Here is a 13384-nt window from a genome sequence, read left to right as displayed (position 1 = left end):
GTATTCTTAGAAGAGAAAAAGGACAAATACTGTAGTTTTTCAAAGTGTTTTATGGATGTTTTGTTGACTTTATTTAGATATAGGAAATTCCTTATGTACAATACTTCAGTGAAGTGATCCTGCATTGCCATCCTGCCTAGAGCCCCTCCCCCATGGAAAATTTTCTAGATCCGCCACAGTCAACTTTACAAATTTGAGTCAGTCACAACACACAATACAGATTAAACAAAATCTTGCTATAATGAGTGAGATTGCACATAACTTTATTGTTGAGATTTGAACAAAACAAGWATTTTTTAACGTGTAACTCCGGTATGAAATAGTGGGCGATATGCATTCCTTTTTTTAAAGATGCTTTTTGTCTCCTSATCCAATTATTCCTAAACTTCAGCCTGAAACTTTGAAGCTAAACTTTAATAATGAARTAGTGCTTTGTGAAAGCATGAAAAGAGTAGCTGTTTATAATGCAAATAGTTGGAACAGTTTATTCAACATAAATGATAATCTGTAACCACTAAGTGTCTCTTTTTTACTTTGTTTTATAGCTCTCGTTTAGAAAATTACAAAGCAGCCTGTCCACTGGAAATGAATGAATCTCCACCCTAATTACATTTGGTTTGTCTTCAGTAATTTTTCAATGATAAATTTAGAGTTGATAGACTTGGTGAAATAGCTCTTTTCAGAATACATTGTTATTTCAGTTCATCCAGCAGTTCTTTAAGTAGAAAAAAACAACTCCAGAAAACTGTTGGCAACCTGCTGTTTAAAGAAAAGTGCATCAGACAGTCCTGGTAATGGCCACCCATTCTTTACTGTGATGGATTTCCCACAGTGCACCAGCCCTGCATCAACATCAAGGCTACCCCCCACCCCGTGCAACTTTTTACTGTGTTTTGTCTATAATCGTCCCCTGGGTAGAAAAACAAAATTATTCAGGGGCTGAAAAATTGAGCACACTGAAGATCAAGGAACATAGTTACTGAGAGAACATTTAACTGCTACAAAAAACAACAGTCATCAGAAGCTGAACAAAGCTGATTGGATGAAAAGATGGCTTTGTAAGTCCAAAAATAATAAGTCAGTTGCATCATCAAGGATAAAAACAACGAGGAAAAAAAACAAAGCAAAAACATTTCATGTAATTTGTGTAGTCATGTAAGAATCACAATAACAGAAAGATAAAAGCAGGAACAAAATACATGTAGGTCCAAGGTCTACAGACTGAACKCATCCAAAGGAGGAAGAAGTGAAAATATCTAAGTATTTACCATATTATAAAAATGAGCCAGGGTTGGCCTTAGTATCTGTCCCATCAGGAAAAAAAAAGATGCAGGAAAAAGTTTAAAATGTTCAGTGATATATGATGACCCTGCATAGTTTGTACTCTGCTGTTTAAATTTTAMACAGGTTTAATAATAAACTGAAAAACTTGCATCACTGTTCACCAACGAAAGGTTTAACACAAACTGCTGGCACCCTTCGTTATGTTGAGATTAAAAACTGAAATTAAGGAAAAAAGAACGTGTAGAGTTTATACACTCCAACATAAGTGATGCCTCAGAAAAAAGAAAAACCTTTACCAAAGTTTTAGCCTTGAATTTGTTATTTTTGTTTCATTAATTGCCCGTCAGGTCAWTTAGTAGCTCTGAATAGTCCTTATGAGTGAGAGAGTCATTTAATGCTTGTTCCTGTGTCCCTGTGATGCTCTTGTGGCCTGACTAGAATGCACCCCACCATTCACAAAAGGCATTTTACAGTGTATGGCCTGCCTCAGCCCACCTGTGCTGCAGTCTGCCTGACCTTAATCTACTCTGGCCCTGGTTGTGTTTGCGTTGAGCAGAAAGCCAAATCCATTTGGGAAAGATTATAATATTAATTATGCACAATCCATCCATCCATCCATCCATCCATCCATCCATCCATCCATTATTTGCAACAGAACAGTAACGGAGTACCAAACTCAAAAAGTACAGAAGGCTCTACCAGACCATCCAGCCGTATGACACTTAAGACCAGAAGGGAAGACGACAGAGGATGGTAAGCTAATGGTAGCTAATGTTAGCTTGTTAGCTTGCTACAGTTTTTAAGTTAAAAAAACGTTACAGTTGCTGCTATGTAAACAATTAAGGTAGATTTTCTCTCATCTGTGCGACATAACCCCATAACGTCATATCGGGTCATGCAGCCTGGCTCAGATCGAACCAAAGATCTCGGTTCCAGAAAGTGGGGCCTAAATGCTAATGCAAAAGCATTAAAGGGGCAATATTATGTGTTTCTCAGGCATACATTTAAATACTATACCATAATAAACTATCTATGTCACCTTTAGTTGTTATGAAAGGAAACTAGCAACTATTTAAAATAAGTTTTACAATAGGTAGTAGTTAAAAAAGTTATTGTTGACTCAGCAGAAATAARGCAGAATTTCATGAGAAGAGCCCCTCCACTGTGTTCATGAGACCGAAGATCATCTTTTGCAGTTTTATTTGGATTCAGCAGAAAAGAGTGGATGCTGCAAACATCCCACTGTTTGAACAAAAAAGTTGGGGATAAAAGAAGGATGTGCTTCACGACAAGACGATGATCCTAAACACACCCCAAAATCCACAATYGACATTTTCAAAAGATACAAGCTGAGGGTTTGGCTGATGGCTTTCAGAGTGGCCCACCTAAATACTGTTGAAAATCAGTGGAGGGACATCAAAAGAACAGTGCATGCAGAGCAGCCAAAGACTCGAACAGAGAAGCTTTTTCATCCAGGATGGGTGAAAATCTTTTAAGCAAGGACTGAAAGAATCTCAGCTTGTGAAAACCAGCATTGGCAGGCTGTGATACTTGCCAAAGGGGATGCAAAGTACTGACAGTYCAACCTTTTTCTCCCTAATGTTTGGCATTTTAAAATTGTAAATAAACAAATCAATAAATAAATAAATAGGAAAAAATCAAAGTAAAAAATAACCTTGCTTTAAGCAAWGAAGAAAACTGTCACATTGGATTTAAAGCTTTTGGAAATCTAATTGCAGAAAACGTCATACCTCTGTCTCACCACAAATACAAACAAAACTAAGTYGTTGTGAATGTTTTTTGGAGGTTTTGGTGTTTGTCATAATTTATAATACAATTCAGGATCCTGAAAATCCATTTATTGRCATTAATTAACCAGAATGCGTCAATGATATTAAAAAAATTGCAGGGCTTTGCTGTAAACTACACACTTATACACACGCACATAGCTGGGTCTGTGTTAAGAGTTCACTCCAGTTAGAGCAGCACAGTTCAAATGTTTACCAGTTTAATGACTGGAAAATACATTTTAAAGATAATCTCTCCAGTGATCTGACACCATGACGCTGAGCTCTGAAGAAAGCTTAAGAGCTTTGATATTTTGATGGGTAAGATAGCGATCCCTTACAGAAGCTGATGCAACCGTGCAGATGGGTTTCTGGCTCAAAAAGATTTACAGAAAATATATATTTTTAATTTGACTCCATGGTGAGTGTTAAATATTGTTTTGCACAAAACAGCTTCCAGGAGTTTATCACAGAGGAGAGCTCCATCATTCCGACTCATTAAGTAATTAGGAGAACCAGTGTACAAGCACTGAAGCACCCTTACTACACTTCTGTTTCCATCACAATTTTTTGTTTGTTTTCACACCCAGCAGTTTATAAAAACATGCAAAATATCCCACATAGCAGACAGGTGTGGACCAGATCTTGTGTCAAGCTGGCACTGCTGGCTGACTGCTGGTGTAAGCAAGGAGGTTTTCAACAGGATGTGGGCCAGGTCTGGCAAGGGTGGCACTGTTTTTAGGACGGCATGCCACAACTGGGTGTTTTGCTCACAAGTGATGGTAGAATAAAGCGGGAGATGGATTGACTGATTGGGGCCTTGCTTCAGTCAGTCGTAGTAAATGAGCTGAGCAGAAAGTCTAAGCTCTGGATTTACTGGTCTGTCTARGTTCCAACCTTCACCTATGGTCATGAGGTGTGGATCATGATCGAAAGAACAAGATCCTGGATACAAGCAACCGAAATGAGCTTCCTTCTTGGGGTGGCTGGGCTAAACCTTAGAGATAAGGTGAGGAGCTCCGTCATTCGAGGGGAGTTTGAAGTAGAGCCACTGCTCCTCCACATCAAAAGGTGTCATTGAGGTGCTTCATCTGATCAGGATGCCTCCTGGTCGCCTCCCTTTAGAGGTGTCCCGGGCATATCCCACTGGTAGAAGACCCTGCGGAAGACCCAGGACTCACTAAAYGGGTTATGTATCCTCTCTGGCCTGGGATCYCCTCAGAGTCCCCCAGGATGAGCTGGAAAGTGTCGCTGGGGAGAGGGATGTCTGGGTTTCTCTCTTGGACCTGGTGCCTCCTCYACCCAACTATGAATGTGACAGGGCCTTTAGACATAGCTTAAAGTTTTCACACAGCAGCTGTGTGTTTGTAGCCTGGTAAAAAACAGATTTTGTAGTAAAATTTGCTTCATGAAAATATCTGCTGTACTAACTTGGATAGCAACTCACTCACAGTTGTTGACAATAATTTAATTTAACTACTAGCTTAACTAAACTACAGCTTTTTACACTGAAAGATACAAAAACACAAACGTCTTTGTCTAGAACTAAGAAGTGGATTGGGTTAGTAATATATATAGTATATTAATGGTATAGTAATGCTCCCTCTACAATACATACGTAATCTTCTGGCCTTCAGAAAGATTTCAATCCTTCTTTTTTCAGGAATAATACTGAATAAAGCTATTATTTGGTGTTTCTTCTGACTCTACATTGGTTTGACATGTTAATCCTCTCCATTATCAATGTAATCATATTAATCTGACATAATTTGTCAATAATGATTGTCTCCTAGTTTGTTTACAGACAGAAACATGATTATGTTTAAAATGTTTGGTTGTTTTACATATTTGTTTCTAAAATAATATACAGCTGTTATATAAAAACTTAAAATAAGTATGAAAACAATCTTTCATGCTTTTTTTTGTTTGCTGCCTAAAGGTAAATTAGCTGAGATGGAACCTGATGTTTCCGAACAAAATGTGAATTATGACAACAGCATAAATATTTTCTTACTGTATAGCCAGAAATCTTCTCAAAGGCACAAATGTGTACAAAAATCCTTATGACATTTAAAAAACATATCCTCAAGCACTTTCACTAAGCTGTTCTGTAAGCTGACAAACTCAGCTCTGCTAACAAGGCCTTCAAAACATCCTCGTTAAACAGATCCATCAGTTTACACGCCACAGAAAATCAGCAGGAAGGTCAGACGAGTTCAACATGCTGTTTTTTTTCTCACTCAAGAGCAGAACGAAACATCCAAGTAATCAAGCTGTTTTACCTCATCTTGGTAAATGAAGAACAACATGATGAAGAGAATTTCCAGGAAGAAGATGATCAGGAGGAGGATGAAGAACTGCGAAGGGAAGAAGGAAGACAACAGGATTACTGAACACACCACTTACCAAAGCTGTCAAAACAATGTAAATGGGATATATTAAGCATCTGTTCAAGAGATAAAAGAAATGGTCTGACTTTAAAGAGGAAGCCAGAAAGTTTGAGGGAGTAAGAGGAAAATAGAGTGTCAATGAGGGAAGACCATAAATTGTTCAGCCTTGCTACCTACAGCAGACAGGTCAGAGGAGCAATGAGAAGAAGAGGTGGGACCATCAGAGCGGAGTGATTTACTAGTTTCCTCCAGCTAGATTTGAATTTGTAAAAAAAAAAAAAAATAGATACATTTTACTCTGGCCCTGTCCCCACCCAACTCTCTTTAGTGGCGAGGCTGAGCTGTCTGAAGGGTGATACATCTTCTTCCTGTGGGCTCATTTGAGTGCTTAAAACAGTTACGAGCTCATCCATCAGCTCGGGTGCCACAGCGCTGCTCTGATTCTCACACATAGAAGAGACTGAATCACGGAGGAGGAGAAATATTTTGAGAAATGGTGGAGCAGTTTTTCAAAGGGTCACAAAATGAACTCGGTAAAAGAGTCGGATGAGAAGCTTAAGTCTGTAAACTAAAGCACACATCAGCCTCGAGGGGTCCTCTTCAAACTTGTTTTTTTTAGTCATGCTAGCCTGAATAAAGGTTATGTTGAACCCTCAACAAAACTGTCATAGAAACTAAAACTGTATTACATCAATTTACCAAGATGTTTCAAAATGAGTCTTTTTAAGACCATAATTACTTGTATACATAAGTATATTGAACATTCAGAATTAGTTTTATTTTGGTTACAATGAATGTTTTTTTTCAGAGAGGTTTTTATGCAGATTTTTACATGTTTGTTTATTACATGTAGATTACATGATTTGAGACACAACAAAAAAATGTAAAAACTTTTGCAATTAGTTTGAGTTTGAGGTTTTTTATTGACGAGAAATTTGCAGGAAATCACGTACAAACTGAAAAAGGACGTCTTAATGTATCAAGCAAATCAACCACATCACAGCTTATTTGTTTTCCCATTAAAATCATGCTCAGACTCACTTTAGTATTTAGTTCATAAAGAAGCCTAATGGAGTTAGTGCGATAGCTTGCTTTGTCCCAGTAAGTATCCTGTACCCATCACTTGATCTGAGGTGTGTAACCCTGGTCCTCCAGAGCCACTACCCTGCAAGTTTTAGTTGTTTCTCTGTGTTAACACACCTCATTTAATGGTTTGGATTTTTCTTAGATTTTTACTTCATATTTAAAGTTTAAATTATAAACAAAAGATAAGAATTATTGGAGAGAATTTATTTTACTTTCACAAGTCTGGCAATCTTGATAATTTCTCAGAGAGAAACAGGTATGTTGTCTCTAAGACTGTAGATGAAACATTACTTTCTCAGACACTTACTGTTTTCACAAATCAACACATAATTTAAAATAATTGTAGCTTTTCTAAAGGCTCTGTCACCCTCAAATGTTTCAGGCAACTTGTGAAAACATTGTTATGAATAAATGACTCATATAGGTGTTATATTGTCACATTCCTAAAATAATCATTTTTTAAGGATTTCAGGAAACACAAAATACCTAACTGTATATGCAACATATGACATATTTTGTATTTCCTGAAAAACTTGAAAAAAAATAGTTGGCATTTCTACAAGAACTCGTACAAAATGTCCTGATAATCAGGAATGATACCAATATCAGTATAGATACCAGTATCAATGCTCCATCTAATGTGTTATAGTTCACACATTTCAACTGAAAGATTTGTCAGTTCCATGTTTAAGAAATTTATACAAGTGTAAAGAAAAGCGTATTTGTCATTTTTAACTTCTTTCAAAATTAATGCAGCAGTATAGTATATCATGAAGTATATTTGATTTGATTCAGTCAGAGGGGCTGTAGGCCTACAAGGAAGGATTCACACCAAAGTTATGATGCAGGGAGTAGTCGTATGGGTGAGTGCCCAAAATGAAATATTTGAAATTAAAATACTCGATTTGAGAAAAACTGATGTCAGGACACCTCTAAAAAACAAACAAACCAACAAACCAACAACAAATATGGGCAATTATTTTAGGAATATTTTAATCGTTAGCATTCCAGTTCGCATGCGTCCAAAAGAGGCTTCCAGTGGATTTCTTTTATTCCATTTTCAGCACAGATATCTTCAGGGTTGGACAAAAAWTTTTACAAGTTGGCAGAAGTTGTCTAGCACATTATAATAATGCAGAGCTAAACCCAAAGCAAAGTTATATATATTTTTTCTTTTTTTTAATTTACTTAAAGTTTTGGTCATTGTTTGAAATTTTCTGCTTCTGCGTATCCTTCCTGCCATCATGAAATGATTAAAAAAATTATAAATGATATTATTCATACAAAGGCAAAATATATAATGGGTAAAAGTTTGTTTAAATCATTGTCAACTAAAACTGTAAATCTGTATGCTGTATGCTTAAATAGTGGGGAAAAACACTACGAGCTGCTGTTTGTCTTTTATTGATTTATTCTGCAAGGAACAAATTCTACTTTTCTCTGGGTGCCCACTGTAAGAATAACCAACACTAATTAGCATACTTAGGTTGGTCAAAATACCATAACTCTCTGACATACAGTACATTGCCCTTGGCWTGTTGGGCACAAAGGTTGTTCCACTGTACTCATAAAAAGATAAAATAGCAAAAAATTTAAATAGACYAATAAATGAATTGACAGTTTTTTGACTCTACAGAATTACTTGTTTAGCAGCTTCTCAAATTCTGCAGAAGCCTGCAAATCACCAGCTCATTTAAGTCAGGTGTGTTGAAACAGAGAAATGTCTAAAACCTGGAGGCTAGTAGCCTTTTAGTACAATGATTGGACACCACTTCACTAAATTAAATACTAATACCAAGTATTTAAATGTGTAATAAACAATGGCATAAAGTAGGTCACTGATGGTAGTGTTAACACATTTTGAATTGTATTAATATTAACTGTAGAAATATTTAATGGCATACATGTTCAGAAATTAAACAAGCAGTGTGCAGAAGATATTACAGATTAGAAATGAATAACATGCACATTTTTGAAATGTAGCAAAAAGTTATAAGTAAAACATTTTAAGTCATATCCAGTAGTGGGTTGTTTATGCAATAACCTTCATGAAATGACTTAAATTTTATTGTTTTTAGTAACACTTTATAAATAACATCTAAAAGTTATAGCAAAGACAGCTGCGAGGATAAAAAAAATCCTTCACAATTTGTATTGAACTGCTTGCTGAGGTACTTTTCTGCAAATGCAAAGAGAGATAAAATGGGAGGAAGACATTGTGATCTCTCCAGTCCAAGTCATTGGAAATTACTGAAGACAGTAAAATCTGCCATCAGTGTGTAGTGACATATACTGTAATTCTTTGGTTTTCATGTGGATGACTAAAATCCAGTGTGACCAGAACAAGCAAAGGATTTTAAGGAACATCCATAAAATACTGTATGTTGTTGCAGGCTGTGCAACGTCTCCTCCTCATCTTCTCATGACCAGACCAGTTTTTTTGTACTTATTAGTCTTAGAGCAATCACTTAATATAATTTAAGTGTGTTGCCATTTTAAAGATAGAAGCACAACATACTTTGCAATGTACTATGTAATGTACATATCATCTGTAAAATTTACTGAGTTATAGTCCTTTTGGATTAGAAATAGTTGATTAGCAGCACGGTGGATTACTGGTTAGCACTGATGCCTCACAGCAATCAGGTCCTGGGTTTGATCTTCATTTCGGGTCTTTCTGTGTTTGCATGTTTTCATGCTTGRGCTTTCTCTGAGTACTCCGGTTTCCTCCCACAGACCCAAAACATGCATGTTACGTTGCCCTCAGGCCCAGGCCTCCTTTGCAACACTGTACTTTAGGATTAGCCTGATTAAATAAAGGTTAGGGAAAATAAATAGACTAGTTGTGTTGGCCATCAACATGAGTGGTTCAAACTACCAGTATGTCTCTTAAGGGATTATTTTAGCTTCTGTTGCACCATTTTGTAGCACAAGATGGGTAAGATTGATGGAGTTAGTTTTCAGTTTTACCAGTCAGCTGGTTATGGAGGCCCTCTTGATTTGGTGGTTAGCACATACATGAGAGGTAATGGGTTAAATTCTATTCATGCGAGAATGCATTCATATGAATGTACTATACTCAGTGGTCTATGCACATCTGTCACACTCCATGTCAAAGTAGGCTATTGTGTACATGTTGAAAATACGGTATAAGGTCAAAGATTAAAACCACTAAACTTCATTTAACCTTTACAAAATGTTATTTTTTTCTAGAATATTTTTAGAGGCAACTACAAATTAACCTTTATTACCTTGTAAAACAGTTAAGCAGTGCTGTAAATGTTAGTAATACATTTTTCTGACTGCGAGAGTGAAACACAAAGCAGCAGATCATTACAAAAGGTCAAAGTACATTTCCCTCACAGATGTTTTATTTTTTTAAAGGTATTGTGGTGTCCTATCCCTTGTGTATTCCAGGCACTTCCATGACAGTGGATGTGAGTGTGAGTTCACAGGACTGGCACCGAGCGGGGCTGTCGGAGGCCCCTGAGGTCCTTTTGGCTCCACCTGCATGAATGAATCACTTCACGGGTAAAGGATGAAAGTCTCAGTGACAACGCTGCAAGGCAGGAGGCTAACAAAACAATGGCTGGGTGATGAAACAATGGCAGCGTAAAGCCCACGTTGTGCCTGACTCATTCGGGATCTTTTTCAGCGTGCACTTTTAAATAACCCATCTGAAATCAATTTCAGCTGCTTTGTCAGGTTTCATTGTCTGAACAGCATGCTCTATGCTTTCTAGCTTCATCTACTGTGAATAACAGATTTTATATTTTACGTTTTGAACTGGGGCAAAATGCTGAAATGTAAATATAGTAAAATCATCCTTTGGGATGACAAACTGAGTGCAAATTCATAGATGTACAAAACTCCAGCTAACTGATGTCATCAGCCCAGTTACCAGAGGAGCAGTTTCAACACAAAGAAAAGAGCTAGTCTTAGCTACATTTAATACTCAATTCCAAATTTTTGCACAAACCAGTGTGTGAATGTTCACATTACTGTATATTTTAAATGTGACCTCCAACAGACTCCAGTGTGAACTCCACTGAGTCGATACGATCTGCATGTGCAGAAGAAGACGTGACGTCACATTCYGCTTGTTACAGAAGTAAACATGGATGCTACATGTTAGCAWGTGTGGATCGATTCTAAAGTTGTTTTAAATCAAATCGTTATGTGACATGCTTGTTCAGTTCAGTGCTTATATTTGAACCTGCCTCTYGTCGGTGGCTGCAGTGCGGCATGTACTTTTGAAGCTGAGCTGCTGAAAGTAAAACTAACTAAAGCATCAATCCATTACCTTTAGTATCGATACAATCCGAGGTCTGATGTTAATATCGTATGTTTTTRGTGGATTCTCAGTCATCTAGGACATGGAAAATTATAAGYAAAAAAAAKCAAAGCAACTGGACTTCTGTTCTGTAGCTGAAGAGATGGAGCTACAAGATTWAAACAGCYTGAATTGAGGTTATAGTGGATCGACCCGCTCACCCCAACCTCACTGATGTAAGTCAGACATAATGCAACACGAGTGMTCAGGTWGAGGTCGCTMTGAAAAACATCAGATATGCATCAGATTCAGTACCACATCCTGAATACGCCTGGTTCAGATTTGAAAAAAAAAATCWGATTTGTCTTGTTTACATTCAAAAAATCTAATTTGTGTTGTATTTGCCTGCAGTGTAAACATATATAGCCCTAGATTCAAATGGATGTTTAATCCAGCCGTACAACAATGTTCTTTCTCAGTCACACTCTWGTCCAGCTCTGAGTAAATTTAGATGATTCCTTGAAGAAAGATTAGAGCTTCTCTGCAATTAATTTGGGGTTTAAACTAAATCTCCCAAAAAGCAAATTTAACTTCAGTCATTTTATTTGTTAAAAAAAACATGAGACGTTAAATTTGATCATGAWGATCCACAAATATGGCCAGCTGGACGAGTTCTCTCTGACCAGCCTGCCCATTGTGATACTTAAGGATCAGCATGTCACCAGCTCAGCATGATTTTTTTAATCAGTTTTTGTGTTTGCAAAGTTTGGTTAGTTGTGGCAGCCATCTTGAATGAGATTAACTCCAAAAATTTACAGGTCGTAAATGCCTACCCAATAATTACCTCCACTGAGGAGGTTAGGATTTGGTAGCCTTGGTTGTCTGTCTGTCTGTCTGTCTGTCTGTCTGTCTGTCTGTCTGTCTGTCTGAAGACATGAAAGAGTTATGAACCAATTTCTATGACATTTTAAAGCAATGTTAAAGTTGTCACAAACAACAAATGGTTAAAATTTGGTTGTAATCTGGACCACCTGCATGAGTGGCCCATTGGTCTTGGTGGATATGTGGGCTCTCTGAGTGCTTCTAGTTACCAGTGAAACCAGCCACTGGTTCCTAAGATATTTCACTAACACTAAACAAATGAACACACACACAYACAGGAGCAGCYTTTTGCTGCTGACAGAGAGCGATAATTAGTTTTTACAATTGTTCTCTTTGGATGCAAGAAGCAAACACTGTGAAGGCAGCCAACACTTTGATTCATGCTCTAATCTGATAGCAGAAGCTCAAGGTTTGCAGAGCAAACTTTTAAATATGGTTTAGAAGGACTGATAAGAAAGGAAGATGTTACTCTTTTGACTGATCAGACATGTAATTTGTGCTTRTATTTGCTTTCAAGCCTTTTAGCAAAGGTTTGTTTTTATATCGTTCAGAAATGAGAATAGTGTGTCGTCAACACACTTATTCTAACAAAACATTAATACAAGTAATTCAGATAATTAGGCATCAGAACGGATGATGAAGTTTCTCTGTTGTTCTTTGTTCATTTGCACTGAATTCGTTACAAATTGATTTCCACGCACWGTTTTTCTCTGATTCCACAGCAGATGTGTTTGTTTTCAATGATTGGCTGTTAGCTCTGAAAGTTTCTTATGCAGTGAAGTTTTTTAATTAAAATGTGTTTTCTGTGTTGTTGTATTTTTATTTTTCAAAATTTGCGTCTTCAACTTCCTAAAAATTGAGACTTTTTTGAGTCTTTTCCATAGTTTTATTGGAAACTTCAGACCAAATAAATCAGGCTGAAGGAAGATGAAGTAGCTTTTTTTATTTACTTTAGTTTGAGATATGACGGGTTTGGATTTACACAAAATGAGTTTCAGCAAGTATTAAGCTGAGATTACCCCTGTGTAAACCAAGGCACACTTTTCACCTCAGTTAAACTTACTTTACAAAAAAAAATTATTAAGTTTTTTTTTCAAATGTGCAGCTCAGCATGAAATTTTGATTGAAAATACTGTTTGGATCTGTGTTTTTGTTAATTTTGTTTATACCTTTTACATTTCATGGCTTTATTACTAGTTCTTTCATTTCAGTGTTAATTCCACATCATTTGCCAGTTGAGGTGGTTCAGGCATCTGCTAAGGATGCCTCCCCTAGGGTGGTGCTTTAGTCCAACTGGGAGGAGACCCCGAGGAAGACCCAGGACACGCTAGAGACCATGTCTCTCATCTGTCCTGGGAACATCTTGGAATCCTCCCTGAAGAGCTGGAAGAGGCAGCAGCAGAAGGAGAGGTCTGGGTCTCCCTGCTCGAGCTGGAATAAGCAGTAGATAATGGATGGATCTAGATGATCTCCTGATCAGTTAGTTTCATCTCATCTGCTCCAGCACGCCCACCTCACCTGGGGTCTCATTTATAAAGGATTGCATGGAAGCCATACTAAAAGTGAATGTACGGCCAAAAGGCTGAAATGGCGTACGCCAAAAAAAAAATCAGATTTATAAAACCATACGTACACACATTTCTGCACATCTGTCCTTTATAAATCACAGCCACACGTCAGAG

At 37.2% G+C, this 13384-nt stretch overlaps 1 protein-coding gene across 8 annotated transcripts in view; it reads right to left on the bottom strand.

Annotated features, from left to right (window-relative positions):
- tspan4a (tetraspanin 4a) overlaps positions 1-13384 on the bottom strand; it is a 270357-nt gene that overhangs the window by 54890 nt on the left and 202083 nt on the right. For 7 of the 8 annotated variants that reach the window (XM_014018733.1, XM_014018737.1, XM_014018734.1 and 4 more), the window contains one exon: positions 5354-5428. The exons of the other annotated variant lie outside the window; for it this stretch is intronic. In XM_014018733.1, coding sequence (XP_013874187.1) covers positions 5354-5428 — 75 coding nt within the window. The remainder of the gene's footprint in view (positions 1-5353; positions 5429-13384) is intronic. 8 annotated transcript variants of the gene reach the window in all.

This window comes from Austrofundulus limnaeus, unplaced genomic scaffold (assembly GCF_001266775.1).
Source record: "Austrofundulus limnaeus strain Quisiro unplaced genomic scaffold, Austrofundulus_limnaeus-1.0 Scaffold200, whole genome shotgun sequence".
Lineage (NCBI taxonomy): Eukaryota > Metazoa > Chordata > Actinopteri > Cyprinodontiformes > Rivulidae > Austrofundulus > Austrofundulus limnaeus.
The sequence above is the reverse complement of the archived record's forward strand: the minus strand, read 5'-3'. Positions and strand labels throughout refer to the sequence as shown.